General features: G+C 36.3%; 1 protein-coding gene across 1 annotated transcript in view; it reads left to right on the forward strand.

Moving 5' to 3' along the window:
• LOC133193930 (integrin beta-3-like) overlaps positions 1 to 26,503 on the forward strand; it is a 67,045-nt gene that overhangs the window by 14,789 nt on the left and 25,753 nt on the right. Inside the window, exons 7-15 of the mRNA XM_061329844.1 lie at positions 8,045 to 8,141; positions 8,472 to 8,558; positions 8,780 to 8,863; positions 14,325 to 14,402; positions 14,545 to 14,763; positions 14,886 to 14,968; positions 15,072 to 15,123; positions 16,467 to 16,619; positions 16,930 to 17,066. Coding sequence (XP_061185828.1) covers positions 8,045 to 8,141; positions 8,472 to 8,558; positions 8,780 to 8,863; positions 14,325 to 14,402; positions 14,545 to 14,763; positions 14,886 to 14,968; positions 15,072 to 15,123; positions 16,467 to 16,619; positions 16,930 to 17,066 — 990 coding nt within the window. The remainder of the gene's footprint in view (positions 1 to 8,044; positions 8,142 to 8,471; positions 8,559 to 8,779; positions 8,864 to 14,324; positions 14,403 to 14,544; positions 14,764 to 14,885; positions 14,969 to 15,071; positions 15,124 to 16,466; positions 16,620 to 16,929; positions 17,067 to 26,503) is intronic.

Genomic DNA, 26,503 nt, shown 5'->3' on the forward strand with positions numbered 1-26,503 from the left:
GAAACATACACTATATTAAATTTTAAAAAAAGTTAGCAAAAAATAAATCAATTTTTAACTGCATTTAACCGCATTTCACAAACATCCCGGGTTTTGTGTTTGTTTACAATTACGTAACCTTTCCCTCGATAGCAGATGGCCGAGGAAGCAGCTATTATTGCTCAAACACAAAACATTGTCGTTCTATATTCATTTTGCTAACACAATGATTTACGGAAAATTATTTTTTTAAATCATATCGGATCATTCAATTAAATCATTTAATCTTATCTTAATTTGATTTAATTTAAATCCAAAACATTTTATTAAGGGCGTATAAAGGTCCCCGATTTCATGAATTCTAATCTTAAAACTGCATACATGTACATGTATTTAATAAACGATTTATTTCTCAGTTATGTGTTATTGTGTTTAATTTCAGAGATTTATTGCGTGTGGTTAATTCTGCAGATAATTCTAACTTGACACACAAGGTTTGTAGACAAAGAATTCAAAAGAGATATATTTTGAAAACAATAAGACGCATTGCTTAAAACTCTGACATATATTTTCATTTTAAAATGGCTATCTTTATGATTACACCAGCTCTGAACATGCTATGTGAAAAACTCTGTCGACTAAAGTTTTGTAACTCCAGCATATGGCAAGTACGTGTAGTTTTTATACAATCTGGTAAAAAAAAAACTTATACATGTATATTGGTTGGTAATTATATTTCAAAAAATAATTGAGAGAAGAGAATTAAACTTTGAGTTCATTATTTTTATTTTCACTGCTGTTTTGTACACTGTACTAGTACGCGATATGTCGTCCAAGATAATTGTACAGCTCTCCGAAGAAGAAAAAAAAAACTGGCGGCTATTCGAGCCCCTTTTCGCCTTCAATGTCTACCTGTTTACAGAGAAGAGGTCGTAATTTTTCAATAAAATATTTCATATTATATGTAATTTGATTTGTATATATGAGTATCTGAAAGGCTATATTGTGCTGATTTTTTTTTTTAAAATACATGTTTTATGTTATACATATTTTTTAGCATGCGATAAAATATCGGCAACACTATAAGCTTATTTATTTCTAATGTCCAGAACTGTGTAACGTAAATGTCATGCATTTAAGAACTATGTTAACTTTTTATAATTTAATTCCACCTGCACGCGCGGTTCAAAAGAAAAAAAATGTACAATTAGTACATATACATGGACTTGAATATAACAAACATATTAGCACACATGTAATGATGAAAATGAAAATAATTAATAATACACTTTTACAACTTCATTTCAATGATGAGTTACTCTAAAACTTTACTTCAAATGTCAGAAAGGCCAGTACAGCCAAACTACTCTTAACTGTCTCTGTTTTAATTACAATGTCAATCACAATAATTCTTTTCTTTAGATCCCTTCATTTCTTATTGGTACATAGTTACATGAAATTCGTGCACGGCGCTTCACCTGTCAATCAAAATTGTAAACTTCTGGTGCCACTGCTTTATAGACACAGTGCTTTATAGATAGTGTAATATTTCGAAAAAACGTTTTAATTAAGGCTGAAGATGCATGCTGTGAATTTATGAAACCTGCAGTCCTAATTTACGATCCGTTCTTACATGTATATTATAATTAATCAGAAAGTCCAGTATTTATGACAAGTTTTGATTGAGGTTTCACTCTCCCTTTAGAATAAAATGATTGATTAAATAGATTATGCACATGAGATGGATACCCTGTACTACATATAAATGCATACTTTTCACTTTGTACAAGAATCTGTTATTGACAGTTGAAAGTGAAGAGTTTAGGTAAAAGACTTTGACAAATGACAAGTTATTCCTTCTTAGTCACTATATAGCTTAAAGCTATACGGTCGTGCCCCCCCCCCCCCCCCCGCAATTATGTTTTAATTTTTTATTCATTTTTTTCTTATATATCAAAAAATTTTGATTGTTCCTGCCCCATCCCAGAAAAAAATGAAATTGCTTTCTACAGGCTTGAGTCAGTACAAGATTTTTATAATGATAGTACCTTTATAACAATGTTTCTACCCCTACGATTTGGAGTCGCAGTTTCGAAAACCACCACGTCGCCCGCGTGGCGCAGTGGTTTGAGCGTTTGCTCTAGAGTCGCGGAGTAGGGAGTTAATCTTTACGTCGCGGAATCGACTCCCTCTGCGGGACGCGGAGACCGGTCCTTTGCATGAGACCGTATAAACCGAGATCCCCTGTAGCAGTAGATGCTGGCACGAAAAAGATCCCTCACTGCTCATTGGCCTTGAGTGTCGAGTATAGGTCTGAATTTGCAGCCCTCCACCGGCAAGTGGTGGCGTTTCCATATGAGTGAAAAATCTCGAGAAGGACGTTAAACAACACACAAACAAACAATTCCACTACATAACGTGGAGTATGGTCCTTCGGATTAGACCGTATAAACGAGGTCCTGTGTAGCAGTAGGTTCTGGCATGAAAAAAGATCCCTCACTGCTTAAAGGCCTTAAGTGCCGAGTACAGGCCTAAATTTGCAGCCCTCCACTGGCAAGTGCTGGCAGCTCAATGGACGTTAAACAACAAACAGACAATCAAACAAACATTTTTGTGTCGCCTGCAGAGCAGAGCAGCACTAAGCGATCAATTTGCCTGGCGTCTGTCTGTCTGTCTTGCTGTCCGTCCGTCTGTCCGTCTGTCACACCTTATATCTCGAGAACTGTAAGAGGTATGGATTTGATAATTTGCACATATAGCTTGACACTATGGCTTTTGTATTTTACCATGGCTTCCGACCTATATATCCGTGAACTTGACCTTTGACCTACTTTCAAAATAACCAATAATGCCGATATACAACTTCTTTTTGATATTTTTAAAAGAGGTAAGTCTATGCTATTTAGAATGTGTACTGTTTGTCATAAAACATTTTGAAAAATACCAGCGTTACAGTCCACTTGACCTTGGACCTATTTTGCAAAATATACTGCGGAGGTTTAAATTTAATCTAAGTCTTTTGAAATTAGAGAGGCAGGGGTTTGATAATTAATATTTATACATGTTTATGAGCTCATGACAATGCATTTTGACACTGTATGAAATAAAGAAACCACAAAAACTGAAATTTAAGTACTATGAAAATACAACGGGATTGGTATTCCAAAATGGATGTTGTAGACTGACAATTACGGATATGATAGACTGAAGTCTCTTTTGAAGGATTGTTGAAATCACGTACTTAATTAATTTATAAATAATCATTTACAATAAATTTATTCAAATTTCATTAATATCCATTTTAGCTTTGAGGGATTAAGGATTTGTATTTTTATTTGATTGTTAGATTCTATCGCAGTCTTACTACCCCTGGATTTTTTTTGCATGAACTATATGCCATGCCGTAGCAAATAAATAGCTGATCACTTTTAGACTTAGTTACATCTTTAATGAAGCTGAAAGCAGGCGACACATGCGTTCCTTGGAACACTCTTAGATCTAGTTCTGTAAGAAACCGGCAAAGATAATTATGCAGAGATTTTTAATGAATAAAATGGTTTTGTTTTTTGGGTTTTTTTTTTTACCTTTTTATAACGCTGACTAAATACTCATGTATGGTCTGCGTTATAAAACATGGTGTGATAGGGTTACGTAATGCACATTGTACACGTACTCAAAGACGCCGACGTTTTTCAATATCGAAATAGGACATAAAACATATTTACAATAAAATTTGAAGCCAGCGAGTAAAACGTAATAAATTACAACTATATGGAAATGAAATAAAAAAAAATATGTGTAAACTTGTCAAGTCGGAAACACTCAGAAGGGTATTGCTGGTATCATACAGACTGTGTCATGGCCTTGACTCAAGTTCAAGGTCACTAAGAACAAGATGCTTTTACTGGATGTGTGGTCTGAAAGAACATATGTGAACTTGTCAAGTCGGTAACACAGATAGGTTTGCGTCATAACCAGAGTGTGTCATGGTTTGACGCAAGGTCATCTGGACAAGTTCAAGGTCACAAAATAGAAAGTGTACATTATTTTATTGTCTTTCTACTGGCGGAACATTGCTAGTTGATAGGTCCCTTACAAGATTATTTATCATCCTAGAATATGGCATGACCTTGACTCAAAGTCACTGCTCCAACGGAAGACCTATTCGTTGCTCTGCAACGAGCTCGGCTCTAGTTCAATTATCTGTTTTTCAAAAGTTGAAGTTACCGGGGGTGAGCCACCTCACAAAATGATTCCCCGACTTAATTTCTTTTTATTGTTGCGTCCATTTTTTCTTTCTTATTACGAACCAGACATATTTTCTTTTTTCTAAAAGTATCTTTAAACATTCAGCAAATGACCCAGAGGTAAAGTCACAGGGCACTTTCAGGCGAAACGCAATGTGAGCTTCTAAATTAAATGCTTCTCCTTTACATGATTTGACCAGGATTGGCATTTTACAGCCATTTTTTCTGCCCGAGACATTGTACAGATGGGTCTAGCTAGGTTGTAATTCACCTTCAGGTCATAGGTTATAGTAAAGGATAAACTTTTAATGTTTATTCCCTGAAAAAAAAAATATATTTTCCATCATTTACCCTGAATGTGCCACAATTAACCTGTTGATACAATATAAGATAATAAACAATCTTTGTGTCAAGTGAAATATGGAGAAAACGAACAGTAATCAAGCTCACAGTCCACTGAAACAGTACAAAGTAGAAGCAAAGCAAACACAGACCTTTAAAAACATCAGAGGTGGAATCGGGTCCCATGTAGACGTAAACATTCCCTGTCGACCGGTCACATCCGCTGTGTGCTCAGGTGGCAGAGGATAGTTTTTTAATGCCAAACATGTGCAGAGGGGGTACACAAATACATGCGATCCATAAAAACATGTACATGGGGACAGCTTTCCAGGGGCTAATTAATTACACTTCACTGATGCCCATGGCTCACAAATTATGTCATCAAATTACATGTATCTGCCTATTAGAGTGCACCTGTACCAAAAATGCACCTGGGGACTCCCCAAATTTGGGCTTGTTTTTCCAAGATTTGGGCCTCAGTCGCACCCATTCAACCCACCCCCAGGCCCGAGCGATCAGGATAAAACACCCAGTAGTCTGTAAATCAATGCATGCCCTAATGAAAATTCACCAATTGATATGGGGCCATTCACCTTCCCTCTGAGATACACACCTTCTTCTAAGGCCTACTGCTTTTCAGCTGAATTTCCTCTGCAACTGACCACGTGTCTTAGTTTCGCATTTACAACTCTGTATATGATAAGCCTCATAGTGACAGCTACATGTTGCACATCATTTTTGATATCCTTGTTTCATCAATTTGTTAACCAGTAGATTGCCTCGTTTTAGAAATTGTTCATACATTGAGTATGCTCTTGTGTATCGAATCAGCAGGGAGACATTAACCCCATATGCAGGTGTAAGGGTATCTTGCTACATAAGTCAGAGAAATTGACGATAGAAAAGTTGAAGTCATCACGTTTTTCATAAAGTTTTGTTGTTAGGTAAACATTAACGTCTTTCTCCAGAAAAATATCCAAATATGAAACAGATGTGTTAGACTCTGTTGAATCTTCTATTTCAAGTTCACTAGCTGGGATATATCGATTCGACATATGTATGGAAGTAACTATTGTTAATTCATATTTCTTATATATATGGAATATACCTACGTCAAAAGTGAAATGCCTAATGTATTTAGTATGGTGAATCAAATTTATAACCTTATTATGTTCCCCAAACGAAGTTTGGGAACATATTGTTTTTACTCTGTTTCTTATTATTATTATTATTATTATTTTTCTTCCTGGGTACTTTTTTGTCCGTGAGTGATCTCGTAAACTACACATCCGATTGAGGTGAAACCTTTTTAGGGTTAATAGGAATGTTATGTAGATTTGCGGAACGAAGGTCATTTTGCGCGCACGCGCATGCACGTGCGTGCGCGTGCAATGCGTAAAATGACCAATATACTTGATATAGCTGTAACTTTTATATTTTTTGATAAAATGCTTTGATACTCAGATTATAAGGATATATTAACAGTGTAGACAAGATGACATGGTCAGAATGCGCATGCATGCACGTGCGCGCATGCGCATTGATTGAAATAATCAATACAATTGATATAGACTTAACTTGTACATTTTTTGATGAATTGCATTGAAACTTAGAATATAAATATATATTAAAAGTGTACACAAGAAGACTTCATCAGCGCACACATGCATGTACGTGCGCACGCGCATGCACGTGCAATGAGTAAAATGACAGATATACTTGATATAGCTTTAACTTTCATATCTTTTGATGAAATGCTTTGATACTCAGGATATCAGGATATATTAATAGTGTAGACAAGATGACATGGTCAGAATGCACATGCATGCACGTGTGCGCATGCGCAATGATTGAAATAACCAATACAAATGATATAGACTTAACTTGCACATTTTTTGATGAATTGCTTTGAAACTCAGAATATAAATATATATTAGAAGTGTACACAAGATGACATGATCAGCGCACACATGCATGTACTTGCAAGCACGTGCGTGCGCATACAATGAGTAGAATGACCAATATACTTGATATAGCCAAAACTTTCATATCTTCTGATGAAATACTTCTGATGAAATTTAATACTCAGAATATAAGGATATATTAATAGTAAGGACAAGATGACATGGTCAGCGCACACATGCATGCACGTGCGTACGCGTGCAATGAGTAAAATTACCAATATATTTGATAACTATAACTTTTACATTTTTTGATGTAATGCTTTGATACTCAGAATATATAGACATATTATAAATGTAGACAAGACGATGTTGTCAATATGCACTTGCATGCACATGAGCGCGCATGCAATGCTAAAATGACCAATATACTTGATATAGCTTTAACTTTTATACTTTTTGATGAAATCCTTTGATACTCAAAATATGTAGATATATTATTAGTGTTGACAAAATGACATGATCATCATGGCCATGCATGCACGTTTTTTTTTATTATCTTTTGATGAAATTTGAATATAAAGATGTATTAAAAGTGTGGACAAGTTGACATGGTCATTTTGTACATGCATGCCCGTGCGTGCGCGTGTAATGCGTAAAAAACCGAATATACTTGATTGCTTTATTTAATGAAGCTTACAGGGAATAAGACACCAAAAGGAAGTTGGGGGGCGTTTGGGGAACATCTCTAACGGTCCCCGTTACAATTAATACTAGTTCTATATAATATATTTTCACTACCTAATCGTTTTTCACCTGACACAACAAATCTTATAGGATTGGAATTCGACAGGGTTAACTAACTTTTATTTTGCTATGAATATAACTACCGAAGAGAAAAAAGTCCAGGTTACGGTTTCATAAAAACGCCGCGGATATTTCAGGTATTCGTTTGCAAAGTAATTAGACGATCTAACCGTTCATGGTAGCTCAGTCGGTAGAGCGCTCGCTCCGTGATCGGGAGGTCGTGAGTTCGAATCTCGGCCGCGACAGACCTAAGTCGATAAAAAATGGGTAGCAACTGTTCCTTCGCCATGCGCTCTGCACTTTGAAGTGAAAGTTGCGGGTTCTTCGGATGAGACCTTAAAAACCGAGGCCCCAGTAGGCATTGGCACGATTAAGATCCCTCACTGCTCAATGGCCCTGAGTGCCGAGTAAAGGTCAAAATTTGAAGCCCTTCATCGGTACATGGTGACGTCTCTATATGAGTGAAAAATTCTCGAATGGGACGTAAAACAACATACAATCAATCAATCAATCAATCATTCAATTAGACGATCTTTGAGGAACATTTTTTTTTGGAATTATTTTTTTCAACATACCCTCACCAGTTTTGATTATTTTTTTAATTTCATGATTGATATCAGTGGCCTCTATGTATACTGTTTTCAGAATAACTGAGTTTCTGGCATCCTTTCATTCATAATAGTACAAAATATACTCGCGTTTAAAATTTCAGGTTTAATAAGGGACCTAATCTATTCTTGTTACTCTGATCTTTTTTCCATTTTGTAGCATAGAAAATCCTTGTTCAGGAACTAAACAAAAGTGTGAAAAACCATACTCTTATCGACATCGACTAAACTTCACAAGAAACATAACCTTGTTCCAGGTATGTATTTAAGTCTGTAACACCAGATATAATAAAAAGCAATAAGAAGAATTAAAATCATGTCTGTTAGATATAATTTTTTTATTGTTCAATATAAGAAACATTTCCTGCGACAATTTTCTAAATTAATGTTCCTGAGTTTAGTTATTGTACAGAGTGTATTAGTTATTCCCGATTTAAACCGATTCTATGTTTTCTCCAAAATTTTACTGTCTCAATTCTAGCATAAAAAATCATCAAATAAATAATAGTCCTTAACTTTGAAATATTTCCTCGATTATGTTTCTATAAATTATTTTTCTATGGGATAAGCTTTTCTTTCTATTTTAGGATGCTGTAGATGCTATTATGACTACGGCCAATTTTGACAAACCAGAGGGCATGTTCGATGGTCTATTACAAGCAATGGTTTGCAAAGTAAGTAAATTTTTCTTCCAGATTGTGAAATAACATTTAAATATTCCATGCATCACTATCCTTCTCCAATATGATTTAATGAGTAAACGGCAAAATTAACGATAGTCAAACTTTTACATTCAATTCCAATACTTTTTTCCTGGGATAATAAAAGAAAAATATAGTGTATGGCGCATACACTCGATCGACCTACTTATGCTCATTGAGATTATTATTTGAAGGATAAAATCGGTTGGAGGAAAAAAGCAAGGCGGATGTTGTTATATGCCACAGATATCAACTTCCACCAGGCCGGAGACGGGCGGGTAAGTTGGTGTGAAAGACAGTGGGTAACACGGAAGGAGAAACGTGTTAATAAGGCAGTAAGAGAGATAATGGATTAGTTGGTACATGTATAATAAACATGAGGAAAAAATACTTTGAGAGACTGACGTTAACAAATAAGTTTGAATGAGAAAGTGGCGGATATGTTGGTATTAGAGATGTAATTAAAAGTGAAGGTAAAACAGTGTTCAATTCATAAATTCAGTAAAGAAAACAAATAGTGCAAAAGTGCGGATCCCTGGAGATATCAGATGTGGGATTAAGTGCCTCGAAAGAGTAAACAACCCTTAATTTTAGACCGGTCTCACCTTGAGAACTCTGTATTGATCAAGTAAACAGAGCTATCCATTGAAAACTCTGCATAAAACAATATATAGCTTAACAATGATAAGAAAACATATCAGTTATAATACGACCTAACTAAAGTTGTATTCGCAAACAATGTCATTATAACGAGTAAAATTTGGAAAATGCACACTTTAAACGAAATACCTTAAAACCCTCTAATAGAAAATTATTTCTAGTAGCCTAGCCTGTCTGCATATAAAATTTGATTATACTCAGAATATGGTATTGCGAACAGTATTAATTGTGAGACATAAAGCCGTATTCAGGTGACAATGGAATATTACTACATGAAGACAGAAAGGTGCAATGGAAAAGCTTAAAGGGTTTCGCTCCTGAGCTTTATAGCAGATTTTTGTCTTGACCTATATTTCAAAAATTCTGCATAATGTAAATTTGGATTCTACAATGCCAACTAAACTATATTCAGTTAAAACCCTATGATTGCCCTAATTATCTTTTAAATGATCTGTCATGAATTCTATCATCATATTTGACAAATATATAGCAAATATTCTGTAGACCTAGAAAAATAGCCATAATTTAAGCTTAAAATTAACACTTTTTAGTAATATCTAAAAACTAACATCACAGACCCCCACTTTTAATTTTCTTTTCTGAATATTTAAGATGCTCCACCCTTCTTAAATTCAGTAAAATATTTTTACTTTCAAATGTTTACTTGCTTGTTAGATTTTAATGCCAGAAAAATGCCATTTTTTGAGTGCAGAAAGGTCAAATAAATGATCATTTGAAGAAATTTGAAACTCTCTCGTTGGCACAAATTTTAATGTGTCTATTCAAGATGAAATAAGACTGTGCTCGTTCCCATAATTTATTTGAATAAAAAATTTTGGAGGAAAATCTTTAAAAGTTAATTTATGTGTTAGACGTAATAACAAGGCAAAAGGTCATACTAAATGTCCCGTAGCGCCAAAAAAGTGGACTGACCCCCATTTTTTGTTTTGATAAAAGATTCTCATTACTTTTGATAACAGGATCCACCTTAAATCATCCCGTTTGTCGCATAGTTTAAAGTGAGTAAAACACCCAAGTATGAAACAGATGTGGCAGATTCTGAGGTGTCTTTTATCATTGGGGTATATCAAGTTGACTTACATTTGTATGACTGAAAGTAACCATTGTTAATTGATATCGAAACATTAAATTGAGGGCCACTACAAGAGATTTTTTTTCTTTTCATGTGAAATTTTTTGAATGAAATTTGTTTCATAAGAATACAGAGAGACAGGTCGGCCAATAAAGGAGGAGAATTAGTGTCCATAGAAATTCCACAGATTGTTGGAAGACATGGAATCTAAGGACTACAAAGTCATTGCCAATGAGGATCTGCTACATCCTTTTAATATAAATTTCAGAGTTTGAAGAATCGGTCTGAGAGTGATTTTAAACAATGTATTTTTATAGATGAACAATCACAAGATATGAAAATTTACCAGTTCCATTTTTATTCATATAGCAGTTATTAATGATGCCAAAAGTTCTGGTCTTTAATCTATATTTAGGAATTAGTAAAAATTGTTGAAAAGTCGTTTTTTTTAAATGATTTTAAATTTTGAGAAAAGTTCTTTGGAGTTTTTGAGAATCCACATTTACTGTAGACCACACTTGAATTTATGCACAGTACGCCTGAAGTTTCTCCTTCACAGCAGTGAATTTGTTTAGGAGTAAAGGCAGGGCTTACCCGAACAAAAGAAAAAAAAATAAACTGTTATAAACCATGGTTAACAACAGTGATCAATTTGACACTATGGAAAACATAGTTTATTATAATGATAGTTTCGACATTTTGACTTACTATAGACATGACTTGAAAAGCTTTGACTTATATATTGTTATATATTGACTTATATACATGTATTGTTATATCTTGTTATATGTTGACTTTGTTATATATTGACTTCTATATTTAAGGTCTTCCATCTTCACGGAAGACCTTATAGTGATTCTACTGTTTCTTCTTCTTATTTTTTTGACTTTCTAATTTTGTGCACGCGATTTCTCAGAGACTTTTGGATGGATTCACACGAAATATTCAGGAATTATGTGTTGTAACATGAACTTATAATATCCGAGAGGAAATTAGAAAATTTACTTCCGGTGCCAAGTTAAAGACCATTTTCTGATTTTAAAATGACATTTTGTCCGCGGATAATCTCAAGAACGACAAGAGATATCAATTTCAAACTTTCAGGGATTATAGTTCGAGATAGAAACAAGCCTGATCGCTACTTTTCGTTCGTCGTCGGCACTTCCGGTTGCTTAGGGACGTGATCAAATAAATCGTAAAATTTAAACTTTTCATTTTTAAATCAATTCTTACATCTCATTATTGCATCTCTTTTGTAGTTTCGAAATATTTAGTCCCACCGGAAACAAAAACGTCAACTTCCGGTTATAAGAGAAAAACGACATAATTTGGGTATTTTTCTTTCCCATTAATGTCTTTTGTAGATATAGTATTTGAAATGAATTTTAAATATGTTTTTAGACTGCAAATGTCTAGAGTAACTTCAAATATCTTTGTTAAATTCACTTCCGGTCGCGTGTTTTTCTGTCCTCTAAATGAGAAGTTGTCTGAGCAAGATTTCGGAAACGATAAGAGATTAAGACACAAAACTTATATGAGCAACAAACCTTAAGATGTAGGCAAAGCCATTTGGGTTAAGAGCGTCAGCTGTCACTTCCGGTCGTCACAGGAAGTGATCAAAGAAATCGAAAATTCCACTTTTCTTTTTTAAATTAAAAATTGCATCACTTTATTGCATCTTTTTCGCAGATTCGAAAGATGTTGGTCCCACCGGAAACAAAAACTACAACTTTCGGTTATAAGAGAAAAACTGTGTAATTTGAGTATTTTACTTTCCCATAAATATTTTTTATAGATAAAGTATTTGAAATGAATTTTAAATATGTTATTCAGAGTGCAAAGTCTAGAGTAACCTTAAATATCTTTCAAAAATTCACTTCCTGTCGCTTGTTTTCCTGTCCTCAAAATAAGAAGTTGTCTGAGCAAGATTTCAAAAGCAGGTAAAAGATTAAAACACCAAACTTTTATGAGTAATAGACATTGAGGAGTAGGCAAACCATTTGGGTTAAACGCGTCAGTCGTCACTTCCGCTTGTCACAGGAAGTAATCAAAGAAATAAAAAAAATGAACTTTTCTTTTTTAAATTAAAACTTGCATCACTTTATTGTATCTCTTTTACTGTTTTGAAATATATTAGATTCCACAGGAAACAAAAATGTCAACTTCCGGTTTTAGGAGATAAACTATGTTATTTTGATATTTAACTTTCTCATAAATATTGCTTATCGATAAAGTACTTGAAATGATTTTATGTATGTATGTATTTTTTAGATACTGCAAATGTCTAGAGAAAAGTCAGAGATTTTTTTTTGTTTTTATAAAATTCACTGCCAGTCGCGTGTTTACCTGTCCCCGAAATTAGAATTTGTTCTCACAATATTGCTCGGCAACAGTAAACGACTGAAGTCTAAATCTGTCAGGACTGATAGTCAGTCATCCATTTATTTGAATCGTGAAAAAATCTTGTATCGCCATTACTTCCAGTCGTGACAGGAAGTGATGTAAAAAAGTAAATGGTTAATGGTTAGCACGTTTGATTTTCACGCTGACGACCAGGGTTAAATCTCCAGAGTGTCTGAATTTCTTTTATCACTTTTTCAGCTTGAATTTTCGTTTTTATTTTTGAATCGGACGGCTCGCAATGAGTTTCTAGTGTTATATATTGTTATATATAGTTTTTGACAAACAAGTTGATGAAACAAGAATATCAGCAGTCTCGTTTAAAGTCATCATTTCGTAAGTTCTATGGTCGATACAATGACCTTGTCAGCAAATACAATCTTTCATTAAGTCAAATGCTCACTGACTTTTTTCATACTGATTGTTAGGCCATTATTTACACACTGAATTGTCGACGGATTTTTCCGATATTTCCCGATCATGACAAGGAGCACACGGCGGGTGTGACCGGTCGGCAGGGGATGCTCACTCCTCCATGGCACTCGATCCCACCTCTCGAATACTGTTCGTTTTTTCCACATATTTCATAGTCATAACTGTGACACTACATGTATAGTGCTAATTTTGAAAACTTTGATTTACGATTGTGATCACTATTACTCCTCACTAAAATATTAACAGTAGTGAAGGAGAAACTTCAGCAGTACTGCATGTGCAACAATATACTAGTATTCGAGAAGTGGTTTTAATCAGATGTGGATACTTAAAAATTCCAAGGAACTTTTGGAAAATTTGAAATCAGAAAATTTTACGAAAATCAACAACATAAAAACTTACGACTTTTCAACTTTTTGCACAACCATTCTCCACGATAAATTAAAGTCCAGGCTTTTTAATATCATTGACAGCTGCTTTTTCAATAAAAATAGGTCATTTGCAAAATTATTTTGTTAAAAAGCATTCTGATTGTACACGCAAGTACTCTGAAGATGATATTAAAAAGATGCTTAGAGTCTGATTGACAATATCTTTTTGGAGACCAGGTCTTCCAACAATCTATTGGAATTTCCATGGGTACCAATTGCACCCCGTTATAAGCAGACCTATTTTTGTATTCATATGAAGCAGAATATGTTCAAAATCTTATACGTGAAAAGAAGAAAACACTTCCTGTGGCCTTCAACTCAACATTTAGATATATCGACGACGTATTGTCAATTAACAATGGTTATTTCAATTCTTATGTCGATACGATATATACTGGTGAGGGAATTCTTAGAGGTATGACTGAGCACAGATCTTCTGTTGTCTTTTAAAGCTGCTTATTGTATAGAAAAGAAAGAAACTTACGAGAAAACATCATTTGAATAATTCAGAGAAATGATTACAAAAGTTTTATTTCGTTATATTTGATAGTTAAATTTGATATATTTGACAGTGAAAATGAAAAATACTAAACAATAGAGCCTATGAGCTATACCGAGATTTCAAACAGTTACGAATCTTTGTTATTTACATCTCTCCTTCTAAAGAATGAAAATGACAGCGTTATTATGGCAATATGGAATTTTCTTCTTTTCATGCAGCTAGCTGGAATCCTTGAACCGAATGACGGCCTCTGCCACTTAGATTCGACCGGTTTTTATACGAAGGCTGAAGTACAGGTACACGCACAGCTGCATAATTTTACCAGTTTTTAAAACATCTTGCCCCCTTTTTTAGCATCAGAAAAAAATAAGAATACTGATCATTTTTCCTCTTATAAAACAACATTTTAAGATAAGATATGTTTGTTTGTTGATATAGGACTACCCGTCAGTTGGACAAATCATCCAAAAAGCGTTAGAAAACAACGTAAACGTAATATTTGTAATTGGCGGAAATTCCTCTCAATTAAACAATCAACAGGTACGGAGTCATTACTATGACAACCTAGCCCAATTACTGCCGGGTGTTATCACAGAGGCCTCAAGCCTTTCTACAAGTGCAAGTAATATCCTAGAAATCGTCAGGAAAAACTACGAGGTATGTCATATCTCAATGTATGCTTGCAAGCGCTCTGTAATCAATTTATTGTGCACGTAATGGACCAATAATTGAAGATGAAGGCAAATGCATGTGAAATTTACTTTTCCTTTTTATTGTAGAAACTTCAAGGGACGGTAAAATTGCTTATAGACAAGGATGATAAAAAATTGGATGTTACAATATACACAAACTGTAGAACTGGGTCGGTGAATTTATTTTTAATTTTTTTTTTTACGTTCAGTTTGTATTTTATATAAAAGCAAAAAGAAGTCTGTATTATTATCATTTTTGTATCATTTTCCCAGGCGAAAGCCGGACAAAACTAATATCTGCGAGAGACTCACGAATAACAAGACGGTAATACATGTAATATAAAACATATACAGATCTCTCTTTCTCTTAAAATATATATATTTCTTTTATTTTTTCTATATATTTGAATATTTTATGGCACAATGTGAAAAATATTGAAAAAATGTATTTATAAAAATGTAAATAGCCCCATGAGGCATAGACCAGAAATGTCTTAATTTTCTTTCACAAACAAGATGTGTTTGTGAAACACTGATGTCCCCGTATAGCAGCTTATGGGGAAGGTTAAAGTTTCTCAAATACAAGCCAAACTCTATGGTCAAGGACAAGAGATAAAAAATGTTGTTACCCAAAGAAAGGACTTGTGGCAATGGATAAACCTGGTAAATATAAAAACTCCAAGCACCAACCATTTAAAAGTTATGGTCAAAGATAATGTTTTCTAAAAGTGGGTCAAACTCCAAGGTCAAAGGGTCAAAATTAATGGTAAGAAGGGGAAGACCTTGTTATAAGAGATACACATGCAAAATATAAAAGTCCTAGCACCAACTGTTTAAAAGTTATGTCAAAGGTTAAAGTTTCTCAAAAGTAGGCAAACACCAAGGTCAAGGTCAAAATTATTGGTATTCAAAGGAAGGTCTTGTCACAAGGAATATACCTATGAATTTTGAAAGCCCTTGTACTAACTGTTCAAAGGTTATGGCCAAGGTTAAAGTTTTTTTGAAGTGGGTCAAGCTATAAGGTCAAAAGGTCAAAAATATTTACACCCATGGAAAGGTCTTGACACGATAAATATATATGTGAAATACGAAAGACCAAGCACCAACTATTTAAAACTAATGGCCAAGGTAAAGTTGGGTATTCTTTTTTTTTTTTTTTACAAAAGTAGGTCAAACTCCAAGGTCAAGGTCAAGAGTTCAAGTATGTTGGTACCCAAAGGAAGGTCTTGTTACAAGGAATACACTTGTGAAACATGAAAGTCATAGCTCCAACCAATCAAAAGTCATGGGCAATGTTAAAGTTTTTGCAGACAAACAGATTAAAAAGACAGACTGACAGACGGACAGGGCAAAAACTATATACCCTCGAATCTTTGATTACGTGGGCATAAAAATGATTTTCATCATTGTTTCGAAATTTTTAAAATATCGCCTAGAAATCCTGCATATATTATGAAGAGATAAAAAGACAATGTGCAAATACGTTTAAGACGACTGAAACTGCACTTATCGGCACATCAAGAACATGATAGATGTAATTAGGACATGTAATTAGAATTTGTAAAATTAGGAATATACACTTTGATGATTTGTATATTTTGGCAATTTTCACTTTCCTGATTTTTGCGATAGAGCAATCTTCAAACGTATGCTTTTAATGTCACACAGGTTACCTTTATCCCGCTTGTGAAATCTAACTTTGACACCTGTCCTGAACAAAGAAACCTTACCTTCTCCATTTTCCCTGAGGGTCTGGAGGAGCGTGTTCGGGTTGATATAGAACACGTGTGTGATTGTGATTGCGAGTTAGAACCAGAAGTGGTATGTTTTGCTGCAATGGCTGTGATATACATTAAAATATTGTTCATATATAAACTTCGTGAACTGAAACGCAAATCATTCAATTCGTTTCATTACTAGAAGTGGAAATTGTTCATATTAACCTTGAAATCCGTCAGCTGTAGGGCTATTAAAGTATTGATCAACAAAATCGCTTTAGTTTTGCCTGCATTTACTTTTTATATGTATCAGTAAGATACCACTCTTTTATTTTTTCACAGGAATTATCAGATTGTTAGATGTTTTTCATGTGCATGAAACATGTAATAACTTGAAATTCTTGAATTTTTAGGAGCCAAGTAGTCCCAAATGCAGTTTTAATGGAACTTTTGAGTGTGGGATCTGTAAATGTAACCCTGGGTGGATAGGAGAGAGCTGTGAGTGTGATAATCGAGGGACAGCCGAAGAAAAATGTGGAACAGAAAATGGGTAGAGTCTACAGTAAAATCAATCTAAGCATTTATAAATGAATTTAAACAAACACAGAATTATGTTGAAGACATATAGAGAGAAGATATTTCATAGCCACCTCATGTCTAAGAAAAAGCTTAGGTAACTCAGATAATTTCAAAATAATTCTCTTAAACCGAGTTTGGAATCCGTTTTATCGAACCCAGATCTATCAAGTATCAAGGACCAAACCCATATCAATGAGGTACTGACAATGGAACCCGGATCATTGAAGTACTAAGTATGAAATCTGGACCAGAAAGATACGTATATTGAATTTTTCTAAGAGTAGTATAAGGGGTCTGGAGGGCCGGGTCAACTGAGTGCACTTTTTGTCCCCCCAGATCCTGGATAGCCGGGTCAACTGAGTGCACTTTTTTGGCCCCAGATGACCGGTTCAATCTAGTATACACCCTGGAAAAACCCAAGTAAAAAAGGGGGGTCTACGTTTGATCTACGTTTTGTGCTGAGTCAGGTATAGGCAATACACACAATCTTGGCATCGATTCAAGTATACCATTGTGACATCATGTCATTCACACAGAGCTCTATTTTCTGAAAACGGAAAAAACAATAACACAGTAAAAAAGTGTGTAAGATGATTTATTCAAAGTAATGTACATCATATTTACTTTTTCTTCTGGAGTTTCAGGGTCTTCTCCGTCTGGGTAGTAGGAAGTTTCCTCTTGTTGTTAATCTGTTTTTGATCCTGACTAGTCTCTATTTTCTTTTCTAGATTTCCAATCTCATTCATTATCACTCCTCTAAACACACGAATCTCAGTAATCATGTCTTCTTTAAACTCACAAATAGTCTGTTGAAGTATCTCCATTACATTGGTCATTTGATCTAAGATATCGCATATCAAACTTCTTTCATTTCCTTCAATACTATCCTGTGTCTCTGGTAAGGTTGCAGGTGAATTCATGGACTTTTCCTCTGCCATATTTTTTTACGTCTGTCTAGTACCAAGTACCCACTAAGACTGATCCTAAAATTTCCAGCTCTGCTTTATATACCCTTTTGTACGTACTGTGTACGTCTCAATACTTAGTCTTGGATCAGCGAACTACCTAGGCATTATGACGTCATACACTGTATAAATACAGCTTTTCTCCGACTTTCAGCTCATTTTGTTGTCAGATCTATCAAGATGAATTTTGATAGTGCCTTGAAACAATTGTTACATGCACAACAACTTATGAGATGGAAAAAACGGGAGAAAGAATTAGAAAGAATTATTTCTCGACAGAGAACCAGAGAATTAGTTCTCAGGAAAAAAAATGCGAGATTAATGGAAAGATTAAAGAGAGCCAAAGCCCACCGAGCTCAACACTTACAACGTTTACGGAATGTACCTGAAGAAGAAGAAGAACCTTCTCCGTCTTCGTCACCACCTCATTCACCACCACCACCACCGAAACCAAAGACCATTTCCCAGTATTATCAAGTGAGACTCAATCAGGCCCGGCATTCCAGAAAATTTAAAGCTAAAGAAGATGTCTACAGTGTGAATTTTAAAGAATTTCCAGAGGAGGAAAACAGAGGCTTTGTTCGGCGATTATTTAGAGACATGCTACAGAATGTCAAATATCAAATGCAGTGTAACCCTAACGATTATGTACGCCTGAACATTCACCACCCTTCTCTGGATTCCGACATTTGGTACGAGTTTACGCAATGTAAACATTTGAACGAGGACGTCATTTTAAATAAAATAGAAGCCGTGCAACAATCCAAGAAAGATTTTAAACTGGGAGACGGGTCTATGGAATTCGACATGTTTCATGTCAAATATCCAGAAGGCAGTGGTGGACAGAATACTAAACACCTGATGGTCAACAAGGAGATTTTTAAAAAGAATAAACGATGCATCGTTCAGATCGACAATCCTTGGGATAAATTTTGTTTAGCTCGAGCCATTGTAGTCACCCGGTTACACAGTCAAAAACCGGAAAATCCAGAGAGTTTAGTTGAATGGGAAAAATTATGGAAACGCATGAGGTTAGGAGATGTAAGAGCTAATGACCAGAAAAACGAAGCTATAGCTCTCATGGAACAAGCCGGGTGTGATATTCATCAGCCTTGTGGACCAGAAGAATGGGGGAAATTACAACAGGTGTTAGCCCCTCGCTATCGACTGAAAATATTTCAGTTTAAGTCCACCTCCTCTAAACTCAGTTTAGAGCCCCTGTACAAAGGCTGCGGAGATGGAACTTGTTTAAACATTTTGTTAGACGATCATCATTACGATGCTATTTTGTCTATGCCAGCTGTGACGGGCAACCCATATTACTGTGATCATTGCGATGTGGGGTACAGGAACATTACAGGCCATCGTACCAAGTGTCCTTACCGCTGTTCATTTTGTTTAACGGACACGCCCTGCCCTCCAGACGGGAGCCACATTCAATGTTATCAATGCCAGGGATTTTTTCAGAGCAGAACTTGCTACGAAAACCATTTAAAACCTCACAGTAAGAATACGGTCACAACAGTATGCAGTTTAATGGGAGGATGCGAGCATTGTGAGAAATGGATGCCTAAAATGTTACTCCCTCATCATCATTGCGGAGGACAGAAACAATGTAAGATCTGTAAGAAAACTGTAGACACGGATCATCAGTGCTACGTTCAACTGAAGCCTGAGAAAAAGAAAAAGAAAGGCAAAGAGACATTACAGTTTTATATTTATTTCGATTTCGAATGTACACAGGAAGACGGCATCCACGTCCCTAATTTATGTGTGGCACACCGCGTATGTCAACATTGCGGACACTTACCCATAGAAGATCCCTGTCCTCACTGTCGACACATGGGACCCCGTCAACACGTGTTTAAAGGGCCAGATACCTTAAAACACTTCATGGACTGGTTATTACAACCCGACACAGGCAATAAGAATTCCGCCTTATTACACGACGAGGCTATCATCATTGCCCACAATTTCAAAGGATATGATGGACAGTTCATTTTAAATTACCTGGTGCATTCCGCCTGCATGACGCCTACAGTCATCATGAACGGCAGTAAAATCTTATCCATGCAAATCTGCGGATTGAAATTCATCGACTCGTATAATTTTTTACCTTTTGCTCTGTCTAAAATGCCCTCTGCTTTCGGATTCACCGAACTGAAAAAAGGGTATTTCCCTCACTTTTTTAATACAGAACAGAACCAGAATTATGTGGGGCCTTATCCACCGGCAGCATTCTACAATCCGGACGACATGTCTATTAGTGGACGACAGGCTTTTTATCAATGGTACGAACAACAAACCGGAAAAGTGTTTGATTTCCAGAAGGAATTTTTAGACTATTGTATTTCAGACGTCGATATTTTACGACGATGCTGTGCTCAGTTTCGAGCCACTCTCAAGACCTTGGTCCATGTAGACCCATTCCAGGAATCCATCACTTTTGCCAGTGCGGCCAATTTAGCTTACCGTCGAGGATTCATGCCCGAAGATACCATTGCCATCATTCCCAACATGGGGTATCAGCCTGCGCGTCAATATTCCGCCAAAGCCTGTCGGTGGCTAACCTGGATGAGTCACCAGAGCGGATCTCACATACGACATGCTAGAAACGGAGGAGAAGTCAAGATCGGAAGTTATACTGTAGATGGATACCAGGAAGCTACTCGTACCATCTACGAATTTTACGGATGCTATTGGCACGGATGCCCTACTTGCTATCCGAATCTACAGACCGAAACTCATCCTCACCGGACACAATTTACTTACTAGGAATTACACGAGGAAACTTTAAGGAGGAATACGGTCTTAGAGGAAATGGGGTATTCCGTACGTACTATCTGGGAACACGATTTCGATCAACAAGTACAAAGAGAGGTGACATTACAGAATTATGTACGAGACCTGGACATTCCAGATCCTTTGAACCCCCGAGAAGCCCTGTACGGAGGCCGGACCAATGCTACACGCTTGTATTGTGAGGAGGGGGACATGAGATACGTGGACGTCTGTTCCTTATACCCTTACGTGTTAAAACACAGACCTTTTCCTTTGGGCCATCCTCAGATCATAACAGACCAATTCCAGGACGTGAGAACTTATTTCGGTCTCATTCACTGTCGGGTTTTACCACCCCGAGGCCTCTATCACCCCGTTTTACCTTATCGCACAGGAGGCAAGTTATTATTTCCATTATGTCGAACCTGTGCGGAACGACAGGACTCTACTTCTAAACATCGATGTCAACACACAGACCAGGAACGCAGTCTTACAGGTACTTGGGTGACTACAGAATTACATAAAGCCTTAGACATGGGATATACTTTAGAGCGGATTTACGAGGTTTGGCATTTTCCAGAAAGCAGTCAAGATTTATTCAGATCTTACATCGATACCTTCTTAAAGATCAAACAGGAAGCTTCTGGATTCCCACCTGATTGTCAGACGGAGGAACAAAAACTAGATTACATTCGTAAAGTAATAGACAGAGAAGGGATTAGAATGGACCTGTTAAGTATAGAAAAAAATCCCGTGCGAAGAACGATAGCCAAACTCTTTTTAAATTGCCTGTGGGGAAAATTCGCTCAACGCCTGTTATTACCTAAAACTCGATACTTGACCGAAGAAGAGGAAGTACAGCAACTCTTACAAGATTCGACCATTGACATCAAAGGGATAGAACTCTTAGAAAATAAAGAGCAGCCCGAATCGGACATGATGCTAGTGAATTATCAAGAGAAACAAGAATTCGTAGAAGAGTGTCCCTTCGGAAACGTGGTACTGGCCTGTTTCACTACCGCTCATGCCCGATTACACCTCTACGAGACTTTACAACCTTTAGGAGATCGGGTCCTTTATTTCGATACGGACAGTATCATATACCAACATAAGGAGGGACAATTTAATCCTACCCTTGGCCACAGTTTAGGAGAATGGACCGACGAATTAGACGGGGACCACATTATCAAATTCATGTCAGGAGGTCCTAAAAATTATGCTTACCTCACCGCCAAGGGAAATTCCGTGTGTAAAGTCAAAGGATTGACTCTTAATTATCGGGCTTCCAATATCGTGTCACCAGAGACATTACAAAAAATGCTCAAGAAAGAAATGGATGAAATCCAAGTCTGTTATCCCTACAAAATACAGAGGACTCGTCAACATGAAGTCAAGACAGTACCTTTAGAAAAACAATATAGAATTGTCTATGATAAGAGACAATTAATGAATGATTATAATACTTTACCTTATGGTTATTAAAAACTGTATTTCAAAATGTGTTTTTATTTTATGTGGGGAAAACCCCTAAAATATGAAGGGGTTATAAAAAGGGGACAAACATATTTGAACACTTCAGTCATGGCTAATCATTCTAGGGAGCCAGAGGGGGTTCCTCATTACCCTAACTATGCTCTGCTCTTAAAGAGAGAAGCTACCTTTGATGATAAATGGCCCGAGTCTTTAAAAGGATTATTACCCAACCTAGCCAAAGCCGGATTTTATTACAGGGGAGTGGGTGATAAGACCATCTGTTTTCATTGTGGTATGACTAACTGCTGGAAACCTACAGACGATCCTTATGTAGAACATGCTTATTGGAACCCTAATTGTCCTTACATCAATACCTATAAAGGACGTGAGTGGGTGATGATCGTATTCATTAACCATTTACTCCGGGTGGGATACAAAGTTTCACCTGAAATTAAACCTCTACTAGAGCAAACCTCTACAGAGATTCAGGCCACAGGAAAATGTCACATTTGTTTAGAGGGAGAATTACAAATGGCTTTACTCCCTTGTGGACACGTATGTTGCTGTTCATTATGTGCTCCCACCTTCCGGTATTGCCCCATCTGTCGATCCGATGTGAAGAGAACTCAACGTATATTTCTGTGTTGAATAAAAAGGATTGAAACTCTATTTTTCTCTTCATTTATCATCATGCAACCTGACGAGACACTCCCGTCTTTTCAATTAAAACACGAATTTACCATGGTGGTAGCAGGACCATCTAAATCGGGGAAAACGGAATTTGTTAAGAAATTAGTGGAAAATTTACATTGGATTACCCCCATGCCACAAAAAATTGTCTGGTGTTATCGGGAATGGCAACCTGCTTACACTTCTTTAACAGATCAGGTCTCCTTCATTCGAAATATTCCAGAAGACGATGAGAAATTAGTGGCCAATTTAAGTATTCCTCACTTACTCATTTTTGACGACATGATGGGAGGAAAAGCCATCGAATCCATCGTGGATTGGTTTACCCGTAAAGCGCATCATCGGAATACCAGTGTGATTTTCATCACTCAGAATTTATTTGATCGGGCACCACAGCATCGCACTATTAGTTTGAATGCTCATTATTTAGTGTTGTTTAAAAATCCCAGAGACAAATCTCAAATCAGTGTCTTGAGTCGACAGTTAGCCTTACCTCATTTGATGTCAGCTTATCAAGAAGCCACCAGTGTTCCTCACGGGTATCTTCTGGTTGACTTGAATCCACAGACCCCAGACGAATACAGATTGAGAAGTCGATTGTTTGAATTGTTAACTATACACATGCCACAAGAGTAAAAATAAAAATGTATCAACATTAAACTTGTCATTTATCATTATACAGTCGTCATGGGTCGACCTCTCTCAGCCAAGAGTAAATTAGTGAAAACGTTACGACGTTTACAGCAGGAGCGAGATCCTGCCAAGCGAGCCCATTTAATCGAATTAGGGCGTAAAGCCTTATTGAATTGGTTTGCTATGGGAGCTCGAAATTTGATACGTGGGGTCTTACCTATCAATAAACAGACTCAAAAGTTTATTAATAATCATCGTCAAGATTTAAGTATCATAGCCGATAAGTCGGCGACTGATCAAGACAGAAAAAATGCCATTTTAAAACGCGGAGGAGCCGGATTTCTAGGCGGAGTCATTATTCGTCATTTATTTAAATGGAATGCACCTAAGAAACGACCAGAAAGAAGAGAAAACCTCCTAAGAGAAAACCTCAAAAGAGAAAACCTCAAAAGAGAAAACCTCAAAAGAGAAAACCTACTGCTCAAAGAAAAGGTGGTATAAAGAAAAAAACGACTCCCAAAACTCCAGCTCAACGAAAAGCCATGCCTGAAAGTTTAAAAAACGAAATCAATCAGTATTATAAAGAACAAAGACAAAAAACTATTGGGGAATTATTAAAAAAAACAAGCTGAAATGAGAATGGATCGTCCTATGGGACCCATAGGCAGTCAAAGAGCTCCCGATTTAGAAATGTTTCCTCAAGTCAATGTGGGAATTCACACTCCTAGAATTAAAGTACCCATTCACACTCCTAGAATTAAAGTACCCATTCACACTCCTAAAATAGCACGCTTTCAACCTCTGACCGCTTCTACACCTCAACTTCCTAAAGGAATAAGATATAAATGCCGATATTGTTCTAAATTCTACGTCACCCAGAAAAATAGAGACAAACACGAGAAGGCCAAACACGACATGTATGCTCCTCCTCCTTGAGAGTATAAAAAGGGGAGAAACCTAGGACATGTCCTCATTTTAACCCCAGGATGGCTAAGAAGAAGAAGAAGAAAAGATGCTGTTCTACACGATTAAAACCTCATTGGCCTCTTTTAAGAGTGTTATCGGACCCTCACTATTCCTCTCCATTAAAGACGGGTATTTTAAAACATTGTTCTGGAGATTGTATTCTCAAAATCTGCGAGATCGTGTATAACCTATTAAAAGGAGTGTTACCTCTTAGTTCGGCTCATAAACGAAAACTAGCTCCTAAGAAACACATCTTCAGGAGACTGGTCAAACCTCAATCTGTCCAGAAACGACGAGCTTTATTACTTCAACAAAAAGGAGGAAACATTTTACCCCTATTAATCTCAGCAGCACCTTTATTGTTGGATGCCGGTCAATCCGTCTATAAAGTCCTCAAGAAGAAGAAGAAGAAAAAAATATGAGTCGTAAAATGGTGTTAGTTCCTGAAGTCTTATTAAATGATCTCAAGGCCAAATTACCCAAACCTCCGGAATTTCAATCCACCATCAGTTTAGGTCAGGAATTGGACGAGATTACAAGACGTGAAGATTTAACCCCAGAAGAAAAAGTCGCTTTATATGGCCAGGAACTTCATCGATATAGGAATTATTTACAACAAGCTAGACAGGAACCTATTTCTAAACTGAAAATTCCAGCAGCTCCAGCCCCAGCAGCAGCAGCAGCAGCAGCTCCAGCCTCAGCCGCAGCAGCAGCATTACCAGCAGCTGAAATTGACGATGAAATTCTTGAAACAGTGAATAAAAACATGAAGAGAAAAGCTGGATTATTATTAAATCATTTAAAGAAAAACCCTAAAGTATTAACTTGGAATAAAGAAGGTGAAATTAGTTATCGAGGTCAAAAAATTCCCGATTCTAACATTGTGGATTTAATGGCTGATAGTATGAGATCTCAGTCTCGTAAACATCATCCGGTTCCTACAGGATTAGAACAATTTGCTCAAGCTTTAAAAGAGACGCGTACTCCTCTAGAATACGTGAGCAATGGAAACCTTATAAAAGCCATGCAGAGACCTGGAAAAATCAGTACTCCTAAAAGTCACGAAATAGACGATAGTGGATTTTCTTCCTTTTTTGACACTCCAGTGAGTAGACCTGTAGGGGATCGAGGAACCGTCATTAAAAAACCCATTTCAACCCCTGTAGGGACAAGGGTAGGATCCAAATATAGTCCCTTTAGAGCTAAAAAGGAATTAAAAGCCAAACTCGAAGAAGAAAAGAAATTAGGACAAATCAATGAAAATCGGCTTTCATTGCCTAAAATATGAAAAAGAAACAAGTAGAAGATATTTTAAAAGAGATTTATTATGATCCTAAAAGAGGGTACGGAGGAATACAAGCTTTGTATCGTCAGGTCAAACCTTTAGGAATTTCCCTGAAAAAGATTCGAGAATGGTTAAAAGAGCAAGATACTTATACTTTACATAAACCCATTCAAAGAAAATTCCGGAGACAACAGACTAGAGTGACCGATATAGATGAACAATGGCAATTAGATTTAGCAGATGTGTCCAGTTTAAAGAAACATAATGATGGATATACGTTTTTATTATGTGCCATTGACGTCTTATCTAAATATGCCTGGGTAGTGCCTTTAAAACAGAAAACAGGAAAAGAAATGATTCGAGGATTACAAGAGATTTTTCAACAAGACGGTCGACGTCCCGTCCGCATTCAATCCGATCAAGGAAAATAATTTACCAATCGAGAATTCTTACAAGCTTTTAAATCCATTCATTTTTTTACTACTCGTAATACGGACACTAAAGCTAGTATCGTGGAACGATTTCAGCGTACACTCAAAGCACGCATGTGGCGTTATTTTACTCGTCATAAAACCAGACGGTATGTAGAAGTTTTACCGGATTTAGTGTATGCTT

This window comes from Saccostrea echinata, unplaced genomic scaffold (genome assembly GCF_033153115.1).
Source record: "Saccostrea echinata isolate AGI-Se365-2 ecotype Australia unplaced genomic scaffold, CSIRO_AGI_Sech_v1 ptg000028l, whole genome shotgun sequence".
NCBI classification, from domain to species: domain Eukaryota; kingdom Metazoa; phylum Mollusca; class Bivalvia; order Ostreida; family Ostreidae; genus Saccostrea; species Saccostrea echinata.